General features: G+C 44.8%; 1 protein-coding gene across 2 annotated transcripts in view; it reads right to left on the bottom strand.

Moving 5' to 3' along the window:
* KCNG3 (potassium voltage-gated channel modifier subfamily G member 3) overlaps nt 1-19,658 on the bottom strand; it is a 52,207-nt gene extending 32,549 nt beyond the window's left edge. The window contains exon 1 of one of the 2 annotated variants that reach the window (XM_024242236.2): nt 18,513-19,658. In XM_024242236.2, the coding sequence (XP_024098004.1) occupies nt 18,513-19,177 (665 nt within the window). In that variant the 5' untranslated portion in view covers nt 19,178-19,658. The remainder of the gene's footprint in view (nt 1-18,512) is intronic. The other variant, XM_024242237.2, reaches the window with a different exon arrangement.
* Nucleotides 19,659-25,761: the final 6,103 nt, after the last annotated feature.

Here is a 25,761-nt window from a genome sequence, read left to right as displayed (position 1 = left end):
AGGTGGGCAGATCACTTGAGGTCAGGAGTTCAAGACCAGCCTGGCCAACGTGGTGAAACCCTGTCTCTACTAAAAATACAAAAATTAGCCGGGCATGGTGACGCGTGCCTATAATCCCAGCTACTCAGGAGGCTGAGGCACAAGAATTACTTGAACCCAGGAGGTGGAGGTTGCAGTGAGCCAAGATGGCACCACTGTGCTCTAGCCTGGTGACAGAGCAAGACTCCATCTCAAAAGAAAAAATAAATATATTTTTAAAATGGTTATGAATCCAAATATTATGTTTTGATATACCTACCAACTCTCATTTTAAAAAATACATACTAATCTTTAACAGAAAATTTACGTTGCTACTTTTTCTCATATATTTCTATTCTGCTTCTCCCACTTAATTTTGCCCTGATATATTTTTTAAACATTTGTCAAATTTTATCAAATCTTACACTTAAGTTTTATGCACTACATTGTAATTTTCACCTAAAGATTTCTGTTGTAAAACGAACAAAAAGAAAATTAAATATGGACAAATTAAAGAGAACACATAAAGGGGAATTCTTTTGTTCTGATGAATCCTTTGAAAGCAATAGGTTTGGGAGGAGCCAGCCTGCCTTACTCCAGTGGCAGCTGACACAATGTACACGATTTCTGCAAACTAATCATAATTAGACCAAGCTACACAAGGGCAAGGAAGCCACCTTATTTCCTCTCTTCTCATCATTGTGTCCTTAGCACACAGTACACAGGTGTTCAGTATATTTGCTGAACAAACTTCTATAACCAAGGTTTAAAAGGACCTACTGTAATATATTTTTATACTTGAAATTTTGTAAACACCCATTACCTTTCTCTGCAACAACAAAAAATAGGCTTACAATTTAACTGTTTAAAATTTCCTGTGCTACTGGGTGCAGTGTAGTCTCAGCTACTTGACAGGCTGAGGCGGGAGGACAGCTTGAGCCAGGAGTTTGGTGCTTCAGTGAGTTATGATCACACCACTGTACTCCAGCCTGAGTGACAGAGCAAGCCTCTGTGTCTTTTTTTCTTTTTTTTTTTGAGATGGAGTCTCGCTCTGTCGCCCAGGCTGGAGGAGTACAGTGGTGCGATCTCAGCTCACTGCAACCTCCTTCTCCCAGGTTCAAGTGATTCTCGTGCCTCAGCCTCCCGGGTAGCTGGGATAAGAGGTGCACACCATTATACCTGGCTAATTTTTTTATTTTTTTGTAGACATGCGATTTCACCATGTTGGCCAGGCTGGTCTCAAATTCCTGGCCTCAAGTGATCTGCCCACCTCAGCCTCCCAAAGTTCTGGGATTACAGGCATGAGCTGCTGCGCCCGGTCTGAGACTCTGTCACTTTATAAAAAAAAAAAAAAAATTCCTGGGACTGTAAATTGTGTCAAATTTTTTCATCAAGTTACCACTCCAAGTATTAATAGGATGTAATTGATCAAAACATGAATATTACAAAATTCATTATAAAATTAATAAAATAGGGCCAAGCGCAGTGGCCCAGCCTGTAATCCCAGCACTTTAGGAGGCCAAGGTAGGTGGATCACCTGAGGTCAGGAATTTCTGAGACCAGCCTGACCAACATGGTGAAACCCCATCTCTACTAAAAATACAAAATTAGCCAGGAGTGGTGGCACATGCCTATAATCCCAGCTACTCGGGAGGCTGAGGCAGGAGAATCACTTGAAACCAGGAGGCAGAGGTTGCAATGAGCCAAGATTGCACCATTGCACCCCAGCCTGGGCAACAAGAGTGAAATTCTGTCTCATATAATAATAATAATAATTAATAAGACATTAAAATTCTATTGAAACTATTTTTTTAATAAAGTAAGTACAGTTTTTTTTTTAATTTTTCAATTATTCATGTCTCTTTATCTGTTACAAATTTTACAACCAGGCCGGCCGGGCACAGTGACTCAAACCTGTTATCCCAGCACTTTGGGAAGCCAAGGTGGGAGGATCGCTTGAACTCAGGAGTTCGAGACCAGCCTGGGCAACATAGAGAAACCCACTCTCTACAAAAAAAAAATACAAAAAATTAGCCAGGCACAGTAGCACAGGCCTGGAATCTCAGCTACTTGAGAGGCTGAGGTGGGAGGATTGCCTGAGCCCAGGAGGTTGAGGCTGCAGTGGGCTGAGATCATGCCACTGTACTCCAGCCTGGACAACAGAGCGAGATCCTTCTCAATAAAAATTTCAAAAAACAAAAAATTTTGAGACAGAATCTTGCTCTGTCACCCAGGCTGGAGTGCAGTGGCGCGATCTCGGCTCACTGCAACTTCCGCCTCCTGGGTTCAAACGATTCTCTGGCCTCAGCCTCCCTAGTAGCTGGGATTACAGACATGTACTACCATGCTCAGCTAATTTTTATATTTTTAATAGAGACGGATTTTCGCCATGTTGGCCAGGCTGGTCTCGAACTCCTGACCTCAGGTGATCCGCCCACCTCAGCCTCCCAAAGTGCTGGGATTACAGGTGTGAGCCACCATGCCCAGACAAAATAAAACATTTTTAAAAAGCAAAGAACTGATAATCATATAACTTTGCAAAAGAATTTGTTGCCCATCATTAGAGTCATTTACTTTCTCACTTCTTCAAAAGTACTGCTTAAGGCCGGGCGTGGTGGCTCATGCCTGTAATCCCAGCACTTTGGGAGGCCGAGACGGGCAGATCACGAGGTCAGGAGATCGAGACCATCCTGGCTAACACAGTGAAACCCCGTCTCTACTAAAAAATACAAAAAAAAAAATTAGCCGGGCGTGGTGGCAGGCACCTGTAGTCCCAGCTGCTCGGGAGGCTGAGGCAGGAGAATGGCGTGAACCCGGGAGGTGGAGGCTGCAGGGAGCTGAGATTGATTGTGCCACTGCACTCCAGCCTGGGCGACAGAGCAAGGCTCCGTTTCAAAAAAAAAAAGTACTGCTTAAAAAAAAATACTTAGATCAAAAGGTTTCCAGTGACTGCTAAATACACTACTCTTCTGCTTAAAGGCAGAAAGGGATGATACATTAAAATATTTCAATACAAATTTTTCAATTTTATATATATGTGTATATATGTATATGTATGTGTATATATGTATACATATGTATTATATGTGTATATATGTGTGTGTGTGTATATATATATATATATATATATTTTTTTTTTTTTTTTTGAGACGGAGTCTTGCTGTGTCGCCCAGGCTGGAGTGCAGTGGCGCAATCTCGGCTCACCGCAACCTCCGCCTCCCGGGTTCACGCCATTCTCCTGCCTCAGCCTCCCGAGTAGCTGGTCAATACAATATTTTTATTAAATATTTGTGTTGGGATTGGGCATGGTGGCTCAGGCTTGTAATCCCAGCACTTTGGGAGGCCGAGGTGGGCGGATCACCTGAGGTCAGGAGTTCGAGACTAGCCTGGCCAGCATGGCGAAAATCCGTCTCTATTAAAAATATAAAAATTAGCCGAGCATGGTAGTGCATGTCTGTAATCCCAGCTACTAGGGAGGCTGAGGCCAGAGAATCGTTTGAACCCAGGAGGCGGAAGTTGCAGTGAGCTGAGATCACGCCACTGCACTCCAGCCTGGGTGACAAAGCAAGACCCTGTCTCAAAAAATATATATATATTTTTTGAGTCATCTCTTTCACGGGCATCCCACAGGGTTTTATACCCTGACACAACACACCTTAGTAAGGTTCTGGATGAGTGAGAGGAGTGTTTTTCGTTTGTAAAGTGGGAGTTGGAATTGTGAAAGGAGAGCCTGGAGCCTTTACCACAGGCACGTTCTCAGGCCTACTTGTTTTATAGGTGTCCACATTGAAGTTGAGGACTTGGAAACTGGTTGCCTTTAAAACCATGGTTCTCAAACTTTGGGGCTCAGGACCCCTTTACACTCAACAACTCCTGAGGATCTAAAGGAGCTTTTGTTTTATGTAAATTACATCTATCAATATTTATCATATTATATATTAAACTAGAATTTTTGAGATAGGGTCTCACTTTGTTGCCCAGTCTGGAGTGCAATGGCAGCTTCCTGGCTCACTGCATCCCCGACCTCCTGGGCTCAAGCAATTCTCCCACTTCAGCCTCCTGAGTAGCTGGGAGTAGAGTATATCACCATGCCTAGCAATTTTCTTAATTTGTAGAGAAGAGGTCTCATCATGTTGCCCAGGCTGGTCTTGAACTCCTGGGCTCAAGTGATCCTCCCACCTAGGCCTCCCAAAGTGCTGGGATTACAGGTCTGAGTCACCACACCTGGCCTGTCAAAGACATTCTTAGGTAAAGCTTAAAAAAAAAAAAAAAATTGAGTACATGGTAGTAGAGGATATAAAAACTAACAGTTTGGTGTCACTCAAATGACATGACCTCAGAAGCCCTTCTGGGACACCCCAGGCTGTGTTAGTTCTGTCCCCCACCTGCATTCCCTTCCACAGCGGCACCATCTCATCTTCTCTCATGGATGGCTCTATGGCTACTGGAGGGCAAGGGTCCCGTCTTGGTTATGCCTCAAGAGTTACTGGGTAATATTAACACATACAACTCACTTCCTTTCTTAAAGTGTGTGTCCCAGTTTATTTCATATAAAATCATAAACTTTTAACACATTACTAAAACAGCTGTCCCTGATTTAACACAGGTTGAATATCTCTTCTAACATGCTTGGGACTAGAAGTATTTCAGAGTCTGAATTTTTTTTTTTTTTTTTTTTTTTTTTTTTTGGATTTTGGAGTATTTGCATAATACCACTTGAGTATCCCAAATTCAAAATCCAAAATACTCCAGTGAGCATTTCCTTTGAGTATCATGTCAGCATTAAAAAAGTTTCAGATTTTGGCATGTTTTGGATTTTCAGATTTGGGATGCTCAATCTGTGGGACCTATCTCCTGAATCCCAGTTTTGATCACCCATTGCCTCCCCAGCCACCAGATTTACTAAGTCAGAGTCAAGGATAGCTAAACTTTCTTTCTCTAGGATAGACACAAGAATAAAGCACTTACTGGAACCCAGAAGTACCTTGCCATCTCACCATCAGCTCCAAGTAGTGAATCCTGGTATTTTCCAAGGTGGAGCTCAAGCATGAATATTTTCATATAAGCGTGGAATAGCCACACTTAGTGACTCACACCTGTTAATCCCAACACTTTGGGAGGCCAAGGTGGGCAAATCCCTTGAGCTAGGGAGTTCGAGACCAGTTCTGGGTAACTGAGCAAAATCCCATCTCTACAAAAATTCAAAAAAATTAGCTGGGCATGGTGGTACATGCTTGTAGTCCCAGCTACTTGGGGGGCTGAGGCGGGAGGGTCGCTTGAGCTCAGTAGGTCGAGGCTGCAGTGAGCCAAGATAGCACCACTGCACTTCAGTCTGGGTGACAAAATGAGACCCTGTCTCAAAAAAAAAAAAAAAAGAAAAGAAAAAAAGAGTGGTATAAATGAGGGTTAAGCATCTCTGAAATTAACACAAATCAGCCAGGCAGGGTGACTCACACCTGTAATCCCAGCACTTTGGGAGGCCAAGGCGGGCAAATCACTTGAGGCCAGGAGTTTGAGACCTGCCTGGGCAACATGGCGAAACCCTGTCTCTACTAAAAACAACAAAAATTAGCCAGGCGTATTGGCGCATGTCTGTAACCCCACCTACTCGGGAGACTGAGGCACAAGAATCGCTTGAACCCAGGAGATGGAGTTTGCAGTGAGCCGAGATTGCACCATTGCACTCCAGCCTGGGTGACAGAGCAAGACTCTGTCTCAAATTAGAAAACAAAAACAAACAAAAACACACACAGATAGTCCTTAACTTCTAAATACTTGATATCCCACACCAATCATAAAAGCCCCTGTTCTACCAGAACTATCATGATTCAATAATAAGTTCTAATTATTGTTCAGTACTTTGGGGAAATACAACACTCTGTAAGTCAGGGTGGTCCTCAGTGGAATCCAAGGGTGTTTAGCATGGCTGGTTAGAAGATGAGAATCAGGCATCACTTCCTGATCCCGGAAGCCACCAAATAACACAGGTACTCTCATTATTCCCATCTTACAGACAAGCAAACTCAGCCTTAGGGAAAGAGCGTGCCTGAGGTCCTGCAGCTGGATGATGGTGGTAAAGTGTTACATCCAGGCCTGGGTGGTACCACCATTCTAAACCAGGGGTTGGCAAAAGTCTCCTATAAAGGGCCAGATAGTAAATGTTTTAGGCTTTTCAGGCCATACAGTTTCTATTGCAACTACCCACCTCTGCCAAAGTAGTAGGAAAGCTGCCATAAACAATATGTAAAAGAATGAGTGTGGCTGTGTTCCAATAAAACTTTATTTATGGACACTAAAATGTGAATGTCATGTAGTGTTCACAAGTCATAAAATACTCTTCTTTCAATTTTCTTCAACATTTACAAAATGTAAAAACCATAACTACTCGTAAGGCTGAGACAGGAAGAGCCTTTAAGCTGAAGTTCAAGACCAGCCTAGGCAGCATATTGAGACCCCATCTTAAAAAAAAAAAAAAAAAAGTAAAATCGTTTTTTTTTTTCTTTGAGATGGAGTCTTGCTCTGTTGCCCAGGCTAGAATGCAGTGGCGTGATCTTGGCTCACTGCAACCTCCACCTGGATTCAAGCAATTTTTCTGCCTCAGTCTCCCTAGTAGCTGGGATTACAGGCATGCACCACCACACCCGGCTAATTTTTGTATTTTTAGTAGAGACAGGGTTTCGCCATGTTGGCCAGGCTGGTCTCGAACTCCTGACCTCAGGTGATCTGCCCGCCTCAGCCTCCCAAACTGCTGGGATTTCAGGCGTGAGCCACCGCGCCTGGCCAAAATCCATTCTTACTTAGTTCAGGGGCTATACAAAAACCAGGCAGTGGGCCTGAGTTCGTCTGCAGGTTATAGTCTGCCCACCCCAGCTCCAGACTCCCACTGGTCCTGCAACAAAGTGTGTGGGGGATGAGTAGAGACCCTTGTCATACCATGAGGCCAGAGGCTCACTTGGCTGATTATAACAATATCTTTACCCAGAAAAAGGGAAACCCTGACACCACAGCCTGGATCAACAGGACCTTTAGCTGCCCGAACCCAGGACTCAAGGAAGTCCTTGACCATCCAGGAGAAACCAAATACCAGTACCAGAGGCTTCTGTGAGCTAGCCAAGAAACCCACCCTGCATCTCTTACTGCAGTTTTAACTGGCCTCACTGGCTCTACCCTTGCAGGACCCTGGAGTCTATACTCCACACGCAGACCAAAGTGATCTTTTAAAATTAAGCCAAATTCTCTCTTCTCCTCAAAACCCACATTCAGATATAAATCCAAAATCCTTACCAAATGGTGAAAAGAAAACAGTCAAACCTAAATCCTTTTAGTTGGTGCATCTATAAGGCGCTTCATGAGCTACACACCCCTGCCTTCCCCCCCATTCCCCACCATTTTCACCTCTCTGGGTTTCCTTCCTGTTGCTCCAATTGACCAAAGACATATCCGCCTCAGGGACTGGTTTGTGCTTCCTCTTCTCTATGCTTAAAACTCTTTCACCTAGCTATCTTCCCAGGTGCCTCCTGCATCCCTCCAGGACCCTATTCAGGCATCATCTATCACAGAGGCCTTTCCTAATCATGGCGCACACTTACACTCTGCACACCCCTTATTCTCACTTATTACTTCATAACACTTATCACCCTCTGGGTTTTTCTTGTTGTTGTTTTTCTCGAATCCCATGAAAGACAACTTACATTGTGTTTTTTCTTTTGAGATGGGATCTCACTATGTTGCCCAGGCTGGCTTCAAACTCCTGGGCTCAAACAAACTGCCTGCCTCAGCCTCCCAAATAGCTGGGACTAGAGTGTTACGCACTGATTTATTAAAATAGGTGGTCATTGAAAGCAAGGACTTTGTTTTATTCACTGCTATATCCCCAACACCTAAAACAGTCCTAAATACATAGTTGGTGCTCAATAAATGTTTGTTGAATTTAATGAATACATGAATAGGGAGCCATAAAACCAACTTGCAATTGATTTTTAAAAATATAACCTACAGATCGGGCATAGTGGCTCATGCCTATAATCCCAACACTTTGGGAGGCCAAGGCAGGAGAATTGCTTGAGGCCAGAAGTTCAAGACCAGAATGGAAACACAGAGAGACCCTGTCTCTACAAAAAATTTAAAAATTAGCCAGGCAGTAGGCCGGGCGCAGTGGCTCACACCTGTAATCCCAGCACTTTGGGAGGCCAAGGTGGGTGGATCACGAGGTCAGGAGTTCGAGACCAGCCTAGCCAACATGGTGAAACCCTGTCTGTACTAAAAATACAAAAATTAGCTGGGCCTGGGCATGGTGGCGCATGCCTATAATCCCAGCTACTCGGGAGGCTGAGGCACAAGAATCGCTTGAACCCGGGAGGCTGAGATTGTACCACTGCACTCCAGCCTGGCAAACAGAGCAAGACTCCACCTCAAAACAAAAACAAAAACAAAAACAGTGTGGATGGTGATGGCTGCACAATCTTGTAAATATCCCAAAAACCACTGAATTTTATGGTATGTGAATTATATCTCAATAAAGCTATTCTAGGCCAGGCACAGTGGCTCATGCCTGTAATCCCAACACTTTGGGAGACCGAGATACGTGGATCGCTCAAGTCCAGGGGTCCAAGACCAGCCCAGGCAATATAGCAAGATCCCATCTCTACAAAAAATATAAAAATTAGCCGGGCATGGTGGTGTGTGCCTGTAGTCCCAGCTACTTGGGAGGCTACGGTGGGAGGATCGCCAGAGCCAGGGAGGCAGAGGTTGCATTGAAGGGAGATCGTACCACTGCACTCCAGCCTGGGTGAAAGAGCAAGACCCTGTCTCAAAAAAAACAAAAATAAAAAAACAACTGTTCTATTTTTTAATTATGTTGTTTCCAGATGTTTGCTATTAAATGTGTTATTAATATAGAATGCTATTCATTACTAACTGCATATGATGACGGTCATTATTATCAATAAAGAATAGTTCTGACTTTCATATTTTAGAGGGAAATTTAGCAGTATCTATCAAAAAATGTTTAAAGCACAATCCTTTTAACTCAGCTATTTGCCACTTTGGAATTTTGCCTAAATAGATACTCACACCAATTTGCAAGGATATGTGGAAATGATCGTGCTCTGCGCCACTGTTTGCACTTTTGAAAAACTAGTATCAAACTAAACATTTCTCAGCAGAGTAGAGTGGGGGCATGGGAATCAGAGCCCAGGGCGCCACCGACTCACTGTGTGAGTCTGGACATATTGGATAAAGTACCTAAATCTCAGGCATAAAACTGGGTAACAGCACTACTTCATAGGACTGTAATGAGACTTAGACGACAAAACACATGTCAGTATTCAATAAATATTAACTGTTACAATCATTACTATTATTATCAGATGAGACATTTATTAAATGAATTATGGCCCATCCATGCAATGGAATGCTATATAAATATTTAAAGAATGAGGGAGATTTATAAGAACTAATATGAAAAGAGTTTCTTTTCTTTCTTTCTTTTCGAGACAGGGTCTTGCTCTGTCACCCAAGCTGGAGTGCAGTGCCGCGATCACAGCTCATTGCAGCCTCAACCTTCTAGGTTCAAGCGATCCTCCTACCTCAGACTCCTGAGTAGCTGGGATTACAGGAGCACGTCACCACACCAGGATAAATTTTGTAGAGATGGGATTTCGCCATGTTGCCCAGGCTAGTCTCGAACTCCTGAGCTCAAGCGATCCTCTCGCCTCAGGCCTCCTAAAGTGCTAGGACTACAGGCCTAAGCCCCTGCTCCTGGCATGAAAAGAGTTTCAAAATGTATCATTAAGTAAAAAAGGCCAATTGCTGAACAAGATCATAGAACAATCCCAATTATGTATTTAAAAGAGAAAATATGACCGGGTGCTGTGGCTCACACCTGTAATCCTAGCATTTTGGGAGGCCGAGGCGGGTGGATCACCTAAGGTCAGGAGTTCGAGACCAGCCTGGCCAACATGGTGAAACTCTATCTCTATTAAAAATACAAAAATTAGCTGGACATGGTGGTGCACGCCTGTAGTCCCAGCTACTGGGGAAGCTGAGGCAGGAGAATTGCTTGAACCAGGGAGGCGGAGGTTGCAGTGAGCCAAGATCGTGCCACTGCACTCCAGCCTAGCAAGAGAGCGATACTCCATCTGAAGAAAAAGTAAATAAATAAATAATAAAAGAGAAAATCTGTATGTGTATATGTATGTAATTGTATACATTTGCATGTACGTGTTTGTGTGTATGTATACACACACGTGTATATATGTTTATATGTGCATGGAAAGTTTCTCGAAGAATACCCAAAAACTGGGTGGTGGGATTGAAGAGAGAGGGCAAGTTAACTTTTCATATTTTAACACTTTTTTTCCAATGAAGAAAGTTTTAATTTTACAAATATAAAAAGAGTAATGTTGAAAATAACTTGCTTACCAAAAGATAGGGAAAAAAGAAGCACTCTGGTTAGAGAAAGGGCATTGACAAAAGAAAGTTTCCACTGAATTCTAAAATTGGCAGCAGCCTGTTCACATTAAAAGAAACAGTCTACTGTGAAAGAACAGAATTTAACTGAAGTTCTGGGTTATGTTCAATCCTATCAGAGATCTAGTAATTACTGACTTCTGAAAATATCCACCTTATCTGCACAGTAAAAGCACTAAGACTTTCATCTTCAGTTTCAAATATTGCTTTTTATTTTTAAACTACTTAAAACCTATTGGATTTATATAGTATTGAACTGAAAGGCAATCGAAATAATATAATTGAAATTTAAATTTCCATCACCTGGTGTTTCATTTTGATCATTTAATTTTTTTAACTGAGGATTAAAATAACACAAGAAATTTTAACATTTTAAAAATCTCCTCAAATTCTCACCACCACAACACAAAGCAATACCAATTAAAGATCAAAATTCCAACATGAAGCAACTTTTAGAAAAGAATTTCTAAAGAGCAGATCAAAATTATAGCAAGACTTTGCCTGCTAAAGAGCTTTAAAACTCAAACAAGAACACTTCAGCTGAGATTGACTGAGGGGAAAAAGTCTATAGGCAAAAGGGACCAAAAAACAAAAGGGGCCACTACTTTATGTCTGACCTTTCAGAAGTCACAACTCCTCAAACGCTGCCAGCAAAGAGCATCTTTTTTTTTTTTTTTTTTTTTTTTTTTTTTTTAAGACGGAGTCTCACTCTGTCACCCAGGCTGGAGTGCAGTGGTGCGATCTCGGCTCACTGCAAGCTCTGCCTCCTGGGTTCACGCCATTCTCCCACCTCAGCCTCCCGAGTAGCTCAGACTACAGGCGCCCGCCACCATGCCTAGCTAATTTTGCTTTTGTATTTTTAGCAGAGACGGGGTTTCACCGTGTTAGCCAGAATAGTCTCGATCTCCTGACCTCATGATCCGCCCGCCCCGGCCTTCCAAAGTGCTGGGATTACAGGCATGAGCCACCGCGCCCGGCAAATGCTTAGTCATTTTAAAAAACAACTTGTCTATATGTTAAAATGCGAAAAAGAACATTAATCTCCTTGGAAGTGTCAGAATAATAATCGGATGTTACTAGAAGGCAAACTGCCTGAAAAATCTAGTTTATCTTAATAATCAGATAAAACATTAAGAACATCACCATTCTAAGATTAATTCATTACTAGAATTGTTTATCAAGGGAGACGGTGAATGTGTTCCCTATTATCTTTAACAGGTGAGACAGTCCTCTCAATGAGGACTAAACTCAGTTGTAAAGTAAGGAAAGACATCTATGCTCCTTCTCCCACCAACATGCTGGAGATCCCTCTCCAGAGTCTCCTCCCCACAATATCCCCAAATGGGAAGCAGATCCTGCAGAAAAAGAACTGGATTCAGGCTTACTGTGTGTGAGCCAAAGTAGTCAAGCGAGAGGGACTCCAATGCCTGTGGGCCCTAGCACAGCTTCACACAATAAATATCTCACACACTCTCCTAGTCCTGGTAGATGAGCTGTCATTAATGACATAATAACACCCAGATAATTCACCTGAATCCAGTCACTTCTCACCGTCTCCACTGCTATTCCCTTAGATCAAGGTCCATATGCTCTCAGCTGCCAGGTCTCTCTCCACATCTGCTGTTGACTCTCCCTTCATTTTCTACCTAGTGGTGTTTATAAAACACATATCATAGCTTTCCTCTGCTTAAAACCTTCCAAAGACCTCCCTGTCACACTTGGAAGAAAATCCAAACTCCTTCCCATGGCACACAGGCCCTGCCTGATAGGCCCCATTGCCCTCCAACCTCATCTACCCTTGGACAAAACTATAGCCCACATGGGCCTTCCTTCTGTCCTGTAGACAAGCCCAGCCCATTGCCATCTCAGTGGCATCTTTGCATTAGCTGCTCCCTCTACCCAGAACACTCTTCTCACTCAACTCACGTCACCTTTCACAATCTGAAATTCTTATCTGCTTACCGTGCTGTCTGCTACTATCACCACTAACTGCCCAGCTCCATGACAGCAGGAACCCTTTGTAGGAACCTCTGTGCCCATACTGTCTGGCACAGCGCCTGGCACAATCACAGGAGCTCAAGAGTTGATGAATGGTTAGAATTCACAATTATTGGTCAGGCACGGTGGCTCACTCCTGCAATCCCAGCACTTTGGGAGGCCGAGGTAGGTGGATCACGAGGTCAGGAGTTTAAGACCAGCCTGGCCAATGTGGTGAAACCCCATCTCTACTAAAAATACAAAAATTAGCCGGGCGTGGTGGCGGATACCTGTAATCCCAGCTAGTTGGGAGGCTGAGACAGAAGAATCGCTTGAACCCAGGAGGCAGAGGTTGCAGTGAGCTGAGATAGTGCCACTGCACTCCAGCCTGGGTGACAGAGCAAGACTCTGTTTCAAAAAAAAAAAAAGAATTCACAATTTTTTTTAATCATTATGCATTTTTTCTCAACAAATAGTGAAAGTGCAGCTACTATGTTTTAGGCAATTGTAGTTGTCTTTTTATGGGGTCCTAAATTAGAAAACAAAGTATTTGCAACTAATATCATAAAAAGAGCTAATTTCTTTTTTTTTTTTTTTTTTAGATGGAGTCTTGCTCTGTCACTCAGGCTGGAACGCAGTGGCATGAGCTCAGCTCACTGCAACCTTAATATTATTTTTAATCTTCAAACTAAGAAAATCATTGACAAAATGAGAAAAAGGTATAAATATCTCATTTTTAAAAGCAAGATGAATGACTCCTCAATATATGTAAAGATGCAAAATCTTGCTCAAAATAAAACAAAACTACTGGATACCATTTTTCACTTTTCAGCATAGTAAAGATCAAATACTTTGTAGAGTATGCAGAAACATGCTCTCTCCTTTATTGCTGGTGGGAGCATAAATTGATACAGTACAATCTTTTTGGAGAGTAGTTTGGAATTATCTGTGAAAATTACAAGTGCATATCTCCTTTGACCCAGTGATTTAACTCTCAGGAATGTATCCTATGGATATACCTGCATAAAAGAAATAAAATATACATGAACAGGATAATCACTGCAGCATTTACTACAGACAAGAAACGACATGAATGTATAGTGACTATGGGCCATCTCTACAGTAGAATACTACGAAGCTGCAGAATCAGGGAGCTCTTTATAGACTCACATGGAATGATCTACATGACACATTGCTAGTTAAAAAGCAAGTTTCAGGACAGTGTGTATTACACTGGATTTCTGGCTTTTGTAAATATATATAATGTACTTACAAATATATAAAATGTCTCTGAAATGACAAACCAAAAACTAGTAACTTTGGTTACATCTAGGGAAAAGAACTGAATGGCTGGAAGAATGGAGAAAGGCTTAGTTTTATAGCTTTTAGATTTTGAACCGTTTTTATATGATTATTAACCATCTAAAACAAATCAATTTAAAAGGATTTTCCTCATACATAAAAAGTTCTAAAATATTGCTTTGGAAGACCTAAGATTTCTTCCAAACTTTAGATTGTGCACTATGCCAAAATTTCGGAGGTTCATAAAAGTAAACCATACCCTTATCTTTATTCCTTTCGTACCATTAAGTACTTGATAAATAATTGTTCCTTGATTTTTTTATTGTTTTGTTTTGAGACAGGGTCTCCCTGCTGCCTAGGCTGGAGTGCAGTTGCTGAATCATAGTTCACTGCAGCCTTCAACTCCTGGGCTCAAGTGATCCTCCCACCTCAGCCTCTGGAGTAGCTGGGACTACAGGCTGTTTCCTGATAGACGTTTTTCATTTTCTTTTCTTTTTTTTTTTTTGAGACTCAGTCTCACTTTATCGCCCAGGCTGGAGTGCAGTAGCGTGATCTCGGCTCGCTGCAACCTCCACCTCCCAGGTTCAAGTGATTCTCCTGCCTCAGCCTCCCGAGTAGCTGGGATTACAGTCACCCACCACCACGCTCAGCTAATTTTTGTATTTTTAGTAGAGACGGGGTTTCACCATGTTGGCCTGGCTGGTCTCGAACTCCTGACCTCATGTGATCCGCCTGCCTCGGCCTCCCAAAGTGCTGGAATTACAGGTGTGAGCCACCACGCCTGGCCCCAAACAGCATTTTAAACTATGCAACAGAAGATATAGTTCTGGAAGGTTATATTTTGAAATGTTATATAAACAATAGATATTTATGGTGCCTGAATAGCAATTTTTGCGGTAGTGGAGAAATGACAACTCTGGCAAGTACTAAGAATTATTTCCTAGTATTTCAGCTGGGCACAGTGGCTCACACCTGTAATCCCAACACTTTGGGAGGCCAAGGTGGTAGGATTGCTTGAAGCCAGGAGTTCAAGACAGACCTGGGCAACATAGTAAGACCCCATATTGAACTCCTGACCTTGTGATCTGCCCACCACGGCCTCCGAAAGTGCTGGGATTACAGGCGTGAGCCACCATGCCTGGCCTGTGAGACCCCACGTCTACAAAAAATGTTCTTAATTCACTGGGAGTGGTAGCTCATGCCTGTGGTCCCAGCTACTCCAGAGGCTGAGGTGGGAAAATCACCTGACTCCAGGAGTTCCAGGCTGCACTGGGCTTGATCGCACCACTGCACTCCGGCCTGGGTGACAGAGTGAGATCTCTTCTCAATCAACCAACAAAAATACAAAATAAAAGATGTTTTAATAACAAATAGTATAAGAGAATTTACCTGCCTTCTAGGACTTTTTATCTAATCCAGCTTAGGAGCCAGGATATGTTTACAAGAAAATATAACCATCATGCTAAGAAGGATATCATAGATGCCAAATAAATAGTACAAATAAGCAATTCCTTAAGGAGTTCAGGAGGAAACATCACATCTACTAGGGTAATCAGTAAATGCTTCAAGAGAGGAATAGAATCTGAATAGGGCTTGATGAATAATCCAATTTCAGCAGGCTAGGCATTGCACAGTAAGGGACATTTGAGTGGCTCAGGAAGAAGTAAGCAGGCCAGGCTGGACAAATGAAGACTGCAAGTGGCAGGGGATACTCTTAACTCCTGGAAAGTCCACTTCATCAGTCCCTGATGCCTGTGCCCTTCCAATGCCCTGGATTAATTTTGACTCTTCCTGGTATTTTCCAGAGTTGTCATTTCTCCTCCATTTCTCCACCACCACAAAGCCATCCGAGCTCTCATCCCCTCCCTCTGGGAAGATCTCCAACTCATCTTCCTGTGTACAATCTTCCCTCTCTCCAAATCACAGAACACATGCACCACATGTACTACTTTATATGCACAACCCATTTACCCCAAACACAAAACTGACTAATGGCTAGCCACTGCCTGCGAAATAACATTATTCTCCCTGGAATTCAAGGCCTTCTATCATCTGCTCTCTATCCACCTCTCACTCTATCACTGGACTCAAGCTTCCATAAACATCATATACAAGTTTCTTGCCCATGATGTTCCTTTTATCTTAAAAAATCTCTTTTATTTTGTTCCTAGGCAGGGCACACATGGTTGTACAGGTTGCATTAACTAGAATTTATATAAATGACACTCCCTGGCCAGGCGCGGTGGCTCACGCCTGTAGTCCCAACACTTTGGAAGGCTGACACGGGTGGATCACCTGAGGTCAGGAGTTCGAGACCAGCCTGACCAACATGGAGAAACCCCATCTCTACTAAAAATGCAAAAAATAAAATAAAATAAAATAAATGACACTCCCTGCTAGTTTGGGCAGTGCACAACCTCTGCAACCTTCCAACCATGGTTTGTTTCCATCCTCCACCACCTTGAAGGCCTTCTCCAAACAACGGAACTCTCAGAGATCAATTGTGCCTCTGATTCCTACACCACCAACTTGACACCAGCTTTTCTTTACAACAAGAAGTTACAATATTTGGAACACCAGCAGTGCCTTGAACATAACAGATACTCAAAAGATGTTAGCAAACTATGATGGAGTAAGTCAAGAACAGCAGGTTGTCATCAAACTGTAAAGAGCCTTGAAGGCCAAGAAAGAAGTTTTGGCTTTATTTGGCAGATGCAAAATATGGTCAAATAATGAGAATGATGTTTTAGAAAGACTAATTTCAGCAACCACAAGCAAGCAGGGTTTTACCGACTATACTTAAAGTGACAGGTTAAGGGCCCTCTCTGTTGAAGGGCAGAGGGGAGCTTCCTCTGTAATGAGCAGCATCCTCATTCAGCCATCCTGCAGTTTATCTGTTTGGGATTGCAGATATTGGTTTTCATATACCTACACTCAGAGAGTGAAGCTAAAACTGGGCCATTAAGCCAAGAAAAACATGCTTTTGCCTGAAATATCTAAGTATCTAGGAAACAGCTCTGACTTGAATAATTATACACATACATAAAATACATACACACAAATAAGCATCACTTTTCTCCCTTCACTTCTTTTGCAGTCTCCCTCTTTTCCATCTCTGTCTTCCCTTTTTTGTTTCTTGTGTTTCTCTCCTTAAAATTACTATGCATTTCTCTCATTTCTTTACAAATGCTTTACATTAATGATCTCCATATGGCCCTTTCCCTCTCCCAAAACACCCTCCATCCCCCTGAGATTATATTTGAGGTATTTTACTGGTTTTGCTCATATACTGGTTCAGTCAACTCCCTCGTTATCTGTACTAATAATAATTCAATTCTCCTGTTTCCTTTGCTAATGTAGCTCAAACCTTCACTAACCTTAGAATTCTACAGTTACTAGAGAATCAAAATTGCAAGCCCATTTTCCTAAAGCCCTCCTTAAAAAAAAGGCATTTATGTATTTAGGTAAATAAATTAATTTCATTGTATTGTTGGAGAACCAAATAAGTAACTCTTATCTGTAAATTCAAAACTGTTAGAACCTAATTCACTAAACAAAATGAGTTTCCTAATGAATTTCCTTTCAAAGCATGTATCTTCAATTTCAAGCCAAGAAGAAATAATAGACTCCGTGGTACTAGACAATTTTATTTCCTTCTTAGATTTGTATAAAAATCCTAACTCCCTACAGGAAGAATATTATGTAAAAGTAATCCACTGCAATAGCAAGGCCGCCGTTCCGAACATGTACATGCCTATCAGTAAAAGATGACAGGGCACAACCTTACATTTAAAAAATGAATGGAAGGAGGATCTTAAGACAGTGTCAAACAGATAAACTATAATATGCAGTTTGGGTTTTCTGCCCCAAAAAGCTGTCTTCTTTGAAAGTCCACCCTTAGTCTGCTTATTCCTCCCACTGAATATGCTCACTTGTACTAAAAACAGGAAAGTGCTATCACCACTTCAAGGTAAGACAGTCTAAGAAAAGACTGCAATATTTTCCCATTCATCCTAGTAAAGTGGAAAAAAAAACTTACCCAAATACTGTTTTCTGGATTTAGGACAGTTTAGATTTTTCTCTGCTCTCAAGGTAATGGTTTTTTCCCTTCCCATACCATAGACCCTCTGAAAGTCGCAGTGTGGATCTTTGATACCAAACGGTGGACAAGAGGTTTGCTAACTCCATGCTTTGTAGGAAAAGGGGGGAGAAAAGGGCACAGACATCCATTATTTAGTCTATCGGTAAATTAACCTGCTTTATAACAATTCCATTACAGCACATAGTATGCCGGGGGCAGAGGGTATAGAATGTGTGGAGAGTGCACATTTCACCACAACAAGAATCCATCTTTCCAAACACTGCCAAAAATTGCCAAATACTTCAAACTGCGCTTAGTTCAAGGCTTAATTGTTGAACCCTAACAATGAAAGTTCAGAAAAATATAATTAGCAGGTTGCTCTCTGCGCAAAAGTAAACTACAAACAGGGGACATTTGTCTATCTCTACACGCCCCTCCCCATGCCTGAGGATTTCGCCCTCAAGAGGTGCGTCTAGTGTAAGGGCCAGACCCCGCTGGTGCCCCGGACAACGGGGTGGGAGTGGGGACCGACCCGTCCCATAGTTGGCCGCGCACCCCGCTGGCTCGGTCGACCGGAGGCGGACAGGACGGAGACAGGACGGATGGACGGGACGGACAGACGCGACAGGACGGACGGGACGGGCAGAGAAGCAGTGCGTCCTACCCGGAGGGCTCCCTCCCAGGGCCGGCGGAGTACCTGCTCCGGTCATCCAGGCTGCGGTTGTCGGCGGCTGCGTTGCGCCAGTCGGGCAACGTGCTGGCGCACAGCACCACCATGGACACGATCACGAACACCACCGACACGCTGGCCAGGATCTGCGCGGCCAGCGACGACGTGGGCTCCTCGAAGGTCCGCCGCATGCGCTCCAGCCAGCGCCTGGAGGGAGCCGCCTCGGCCCCGCTGGGGCGCGCCTCGTCGCGGCCCAGCACGCCCGGCTCGTCGGCCGAGTAGAAGGTGTAGGTGTCGGACATGCGGTCGTCGAGGCGGCGCTGGCAGCAGTACTCCAGGTGCGCGCCCTCCAGGCCCCAGTAGATCATCTCGTTGTAGAAGGAGAGCTCGCACATCCGCGGCGCGAAGCGCAGCTTGCCGTGGCCGCGCACGTAGAGCAGGATGAAGCCGAAGGCCTCCGAGTGCCGGTCGAAGAAGTACTCGTTGCGCTCGCGGTCGTAGTCGTCGCACACCTCGAGCACGTCGCGCTCGGAGCGGCAGCCGTGCAGCCGGCTCACGCGGCGCAGCGGGAAGTCCTTCAGCAGCTCCCGGGACAGCGAGTACCGGGCGCCGCCCACGTTCAGCACCACCGAGGCCGCCCCGCTGCGCCCGAAGGTCATGGCTGGCCGCCCGGGGGACTTTCGGCCCGAGGGCCCCGCTGCAGCCCCCCACCCCAAGCCGCCACGCGGGGCCTGCCTGCCTGTGGCTGACGGGGGAGCGCGCCGTCGGGGCCCGCGCTCCCTCGGGGCTTAGCTCCTGCCCTCCGCTGGCCCGGGGGTCCCTGGGCTCGAGTATCTCCGGCGCTGCTAGCAGCGCGCCCTCCGCCCGGCGGTACCTGCGGGTGGCCGGGGAGTTCTCGCCGGCGCCAGCGCTGCGCCCCACCGGCTGGAAACGCGGCTGTGTCCGCGCCGCCGCCCCTCGCGCCCGAGGGCTGCCCACACCGAGGCCGCGGTGCCCTCTCCCAGGCCGCGGCGCCGACCCCCTGAGGGGTGCGGGCGCCGAATGGAGGCGCCGGGGCGGGATAGCTCCCCGTCTCCGGCGCTCCCTGCGGCCGCGAATCCGGCGGCCGCCCCGCCGCCGTCCAGAGGCGAGAGGCAAAGTGAGCGGGTTCGGAGGCGGCGAGGAGCCGGCTCGCGGCGGCGGGGGCGGGGCCTCTGTGCCGTCCTCCTCCTCGCCCGCCGGCTCCGCGCGCGCCGCTCACCTCCCTCCGCGCCGCCCTCCGCTTCCCGCCCGCGCCCGCACCTCCCCGGCTTGCTCGGGCTGGGATTCCCGGGCGCCCCGCCCTGGACCTCGGGCTCCCCGCCTCGTGACGCCGTCCTGCCCCTCCGCTCCCGCCCGTAGTGGCGAGGAGGGGTCCGCAGGGCTGGGGAGCGGGGAGCCCAGCGGCTGGGATGCCTGCTCCCGCGTCCTGCCCTGGGCCATCGGGATGACTTGGGCAGTCCCCAGGGGCCCTTTTAACAGCCCTGGTTCAAAGCCCAGTGTGGACTCGGGTGCGGGGACAGACGTCGTTTGGAGAGCTTTTTCCAGAAACTGTCCGGAGCCCAGCTCGGGTTCTGACATCGCCCCTAAGGATTTCTCAGGGAAGGCATCCCAGCCACGGCTTTTCCTGCCGACTTTGCTCTTCCTACCGCCGCGCGGGGCGACCCACGTACCGCGTGCTCCGAGGGCGGCTACACGCCCCATCCCCCAGCCTCGGTGCCGCCTGCCAGCCCGCGGAGGGGAGCGGTCCCCGACCCGGCCCGGGCCCCCACGTTCTGGGGCGCGGGTCCTGAGAAGGCGCCTACGTGGAGCGCGCCTGGACCCTCTCGAGATGCTGCCCTTAGAGTGGGATGAAAGTCTGGGGAGGAACGCCTTGTCACCGACAAAAACAGCCTTTCTCGTGGTCTTCGCCTGCATCCTCCTTTTCAAAATATCTTGATTTCCCCCGCTCACCCCTGACTCGGCTGCAGTACCGGCCCTCGGAGCGGGAAAAGCCCCGTGAAGGCTCCGCAGAGCGATCTACCCCGCGCTCTTGTCCGTGCCCAGAGAGTAGGTTCCACTTGGCAGGGATTATTTTAAACTGCTACCAGCAATTCATTCACCCGACACCCGACACCGGCAGCCCAGCCCGCCGGAGGCGAGACAGGTGAGTTGTAAGGCGAACCGTGTTAGATGCAAAACAAATACTAGAAGAAAAAAATAAGGGTGGGGTAGGGTGAGATGCGGTCATCTGACCACAGGGTAACCTGGCTGCTTAAAGGGAAGAGTTTTTCTTTGCCCTCTACTTTTCATAATTTTGTAGGATTGTCCGGTGCCCGCTAGAGGTCACCAAACGGAGTCCTTTTGCGCTGGTTCTTAAGTGGATTCCTAGTGAAAAGGCAGACAACTGAAAATGTGAGTGCTGTCTCACACAAAGTAAAATCACTCTGGGTGGCTTCTTAAATAATGAAAATCTTTGTGAGTTGTTTATCCCCAGACTTGGATAATTTATCTTAAGAGCACTAAATGTGATTAAAAGCTCAAAAACAGGAGTTATTTGCTACTTTAATATCTACTAAATACTTTGCTATTTAGTATCTATTTTGCATCTACTAGGTAGATACTGCTACTTTGCTATTTAGTATCTACTAAGTAGATACTAAACAAGAAAAACATCCGTAAGAAAGTGAGTTTCAACACAGAATTGGAGGTGCTGATGGCCATGAGTTGGCACAGAGAAAGGGCAAAACATTCCTAGTAGCAAAATCTCGAATGTGGAGGTTTAAAGTCTGAAGAAGTATAATGCACTTGCCCACTGAAACAATGGGGATCTCAACTGCAGCATTTAAATTGGATCCTATAAGCAGTGGAATCCCTGGAGGTTTCAATAGCAGAAATGGCTTGATGAAAGCTTTATTTCAGGAAGATGCCTTTGCACTTTGGGTCATTCTAAGGAGAAGGTCATTTCAGCAATCCGCGAATGGGATCCCCAACCCCCTCTCTGTGAAGATGAAGAAGGGTCTGTTCTGAGAAACGCTGAGACCAAGAACTTTGCAGGTCTTGAAGATGGATTTGTTGTAGGATGTGAGGATGGGGAAAAGTTTGCAGATGTGAGCCAGAGATGAGCCTGGCTTCACACCAAGAGCCAATTCATCAGGAAGCCGTTAAAAAATACTTTCTAGAAGGATCACAAGCAATAGAAGACAGAACTACAGTGGCAATTGTTTGCTCCAACATTATTATAGGGTTTATTTCCTGTGTTCTCTCCGTAGAATCCCTCTATTGTCTGTTGATTGAACCAGTTGAAGAAATATCTCATTTTAAATTACATTTGAGCTTAGAAAACAAATTAATCTGATGACAATACAATGTGTGCCTCCTAGGTATATTTTCATAAGATTTCTTAGAGAGATAGGTTTAAATCATTTCATTTGTTTCAAGAGTAATATTTTTATTTGATTTTAATATCATCAACCACTGCTGCAGCAGCAATACCCAAATCGTTTTCTTAAGCAAAGAAAACAGTGATGCAGAAATGATAGGCTTGTCTCAATATAATCTGGTTTAGAGAGCATTCTTAAAGCCAATTCTATTCCTTTGTACTTTGAGAAGATAATATTGAGAAGTATTACATCCAAATTCTCTCCTAGACTCGGGATGATATTTAGGGTCTTCATATCTAAATCTTTAGAATGCATTACAATTTAAAGGTAGAATTTTAGAGTTTGAAAGAACCTAGAGGTTTTCTAGTTTCAGAACCTAGAAAAAAAAAAAAAAAGCAAATTACTCCCATTTTTTTCTCCCCTCCGAAGTTACAAAGCTTCAGAGATGTGGCTATAACTTGCCCAAGCTTCCCCAGCAGCAGCATCCTGGCAGAGGCTAGAATCAGGTTTTCTAATGTCAAACTCTGCTCACTCTGTTTCCAGAGCCTGGATTGCTGCCACAACCTTCTACCTCATCTCTTTGCACTCCAGTTCTTTCCTATCTCTATGAATTCTGAATAAGGCCACCAGAGAGCTCTTCCTTCCATCCATTTTCATCAGGGCATTCCCAAGTTCAAAAACCTGAAAGGTGGCTGGGTGTGGTGGCTCACGCCTGTAATCTCAACACTTTGGAAGGCCAAGGCAGGCAGATCACCCAAGTTCAGGAGTTTGAGACCAGCTTGGCCAACATGGTGAAACCCGTTTGTATTAAAAATTCAAAAAATTAGCCAGGCATGGTAGCAGGTGCCTGTAATCCCAGCTACTGGGGAGGCTGAGGCAGGAGAATTGCTTGAACCTGGGAGGCAGAGGTTGCAGTGAGCCGAGATTGTGCCATTGGACTCCAGCCTGGACTACAGAGCAAAACTCCTCTTGAAACGTAGAGGTTTTCAAAAACAAAAAACAAAACAAACAAACAAAACCTAAAAGGGGTATATAAAAGTACATAATTAGAAATTGTCCATACAATAAAGTCCATATTGGCCAGGCGCGGTGGCTCAAGCCTGTAATCCCAGCACTTTGGGAGGCCGAGGCAGGTGGATCATGAGGTCAGGAGTTCAAGAGCAGCCTGGCCAAGATGGTGAAACCCCGTCCCTACTAAAAATACAAAAATTAGCTGGGCGTGGTGGTGCATCCCTGTAATCCCAGCTACTCAGGAAGCTGAGGCAGGAGAATCGCTTGAACCTGGGAGGCAGAAGTTGCAGTGAGCCAAGATCGCTCCACTGCACTTGAGCCTGGGTGATGGAGCGAGACTCCATCTCAAAAAAAAAAAAAAAAATTGTCTATAGGGCTCTCTCTAGACTCAAATTCTGGCTGTATAACTCATTTGCTAAGCCACCTGGAGCCAGTTCCTTAAACCTCATTGATCCTCAGTTTTTCTCCTCCATAGAATGAAGATAATAATACCTACATCCAAAGGGATAATGAAAAGATCACAAGCTGATGTGAAGGTGGTATGTAGCTCACTACATGACACTGGAAAAATCTCACTTCATGTATGCTTCCTTTAGCGCAAATCAGCCATGCTCATTTCTCATTCTTGGGTTCTAAATAAACACAGATTGGATAAGTGAATTGATTTGTCTAAACATGTGACCAACAACGGAGTAACCTGAAACAAAAAATTCAGTAAAAAGTTGTGACCCTTATACAGCTGACTCTGGCTTGAACACAGATTCCTCCATCACTTTGCATTGCATAACTGGATGTATTCGAGGACTCTGAACACCCTGTCTGCCCCAAAGCTTTAGAAATTGAAATACCCTGTGGGCACTTCTGTTCCATGCAGCTTACTTATCAACTCTGTCTGCTTTAAAAAGCCCTTGCCCTGCTGTTAATTCATATTTTTCAATGTTTGCATTTACATCAGTTTATTTCTCAGCCTCTGCCAAATCAGTTGGTACTTTTAAAAGTCAGCTTTTTGAATGGAAATGTAGCCTTCTAACTTTTCTCATTTTAATAAATAAAAGACTAATGACTTAGCCCACTATGCAGAATGACTCCTGTAGAAGGTGTTCAGAAGACCACCAGGATGGCTGAATGGTAGAAAGGAGAGCTTTATTGTTGTTATCAGTTTGCAAGCCAGGAAGAGAAAGTCTCTGGTGTGGACCGAAGGTGCCCTCTCTTTGAAGAGGGGAATAACAGGTTGTGTTTTAGGCCTCACAGGGCCTGTATCATACATAATCAGTAGGCTTGGGGGAAAAGCTATACATACTTATGGGGGAGGTGCACACATGCGTAATGGGTACACATATATGTAACATACATTGTGTTCATTTTGTGATGGGGCTTTAGCATTAAAATGAGGTGGAATTTGGCTCTTTATGTCAACAGGTGAACTACAGGCCACCAAGACAGCTTGTGTGCTGCCTCTGTAAGCTGGCTGAAACTGACCTGAGGTCTGCAGCAGCTCATCAGAGAAGAATGTAATGGCTGCCTATCCAGACAGAGTTGTTGTCATCTGGGTTGTATAACAGAATTGAAAACTCCTATTTTTAGGGAGTTTAGCCACAGTAATTTAGAAATTTGCCAGCCAAGCCCTGAGCCCTTGACCCATCAGTAACTTGGTTTCTTTGTCTTAGGGTCTGTCTTAGTTTATTAAGGGGCATCTATTTTGGTATCTCAGATTGCAAAGGTAGAGCTGTAACTCGATAGCACTATGAGGTTATCCCAAGATTCAGAGAGTGGTCTTGTTTACAGAGCTCTAATACGGGGATGTATAAGTCAAAGGGTATGAAGTTTCAGTTATATAGGATGAATAAGTCCTAGAGCTCTACTATGTGGCATAGTACCTATATTCAATAGTACTATAATGCATACTTAAGCATTTGCTAAGAGGGTAGATCTTTTTTTTTTTTTTTTGAGACGGAGTTTCACTCTTTTTGCCTAGGCTGGAATGCAATGGTGCGATCTCAGCTCACCACAACCTCTGCCTCCCAGGTTCAAGCGATTCTGCTGCCTCAGCCTCCTGAGCAGCTGGGATTACAGGCATGCACCATCATCCCGGCTAATTTTGTATTTTTAGTAGAGACGGGGTTTCTCCATGTTGGTCAGGCTGGTCTTGAACTCCCGACCTCAGATGATCCACCCGCCTCGGCCTCCCAAAGTACTGGGGTTACAGGCGTGAGCCACCGCGCTCGGCGAGGGTAGATCTTATAGGTGTTCTTATCATTTCAAAAAAAGGAATAGCCGGACATGATGTCCGTAACCGGAGGTTACAGTGAGCTGAGATCGAGCCAATGCACTCCAGCCTGGGCAACAGAGAAAAAAAAAGGAATAATAAAAAGACAGAAAGAAACTTTCAGAAGTGATAGACATGTTTATGGCATAGATTGTGATGATAGTTTCAAAAGTGTATACTCATCTCCAAACTCAAGAAGTTGTATACGTGAAATATGTACAGTTTTTTGTATGTTAATCACACCTCAATAAAGTGTTTTCTTTTTTGAAAAAAAAAAAGAGAGAGAGAGAGAGATGGCTGGGCATGGTAGCTCATGCCTGTAATCCCAGCACTTTGGGAGGCAGAGGCAGGTGGATCATTTGAGGTCAGGAGTTTGAGACCAGCCTGGGCAACATGGTGAAACTCTGTCTCTACTAAAAATACAAAAATTTGGCCAGGCATGGTGGCTCACGTCTATAATCCCAGCACTTTGCGAGGCTGAGGCAGGTGGATCACCTGAGGTCAGGAGTTCGAGACCAGCCTGGCCAACATAGTGAAACCCTATCTGTACTCAAAATACAAAAATTAGCTGGACGTGGTGGTGGGC

This window comes from Pongo abelii, chromosome 12 (assembly GCF_028885655.2).
Source record: "Pongo abelii isolate AG06213 chromosome 12, NHGRI_mPonAbe1-v2.0_pri, whole genome shotgun sequence".
Classification (NCBI taxonomy): domain Eukaryota; kingdom Metazoa; phylum Chordata; class Mammalia; order Primates; family Hominidae; genus Pongo; species Pongo abelii.
The sequence above is the reverse complement of the archived record's forward strand: the minus strand, read 5'-3'. Positions and strand labels throughout refer to the sequence as shown.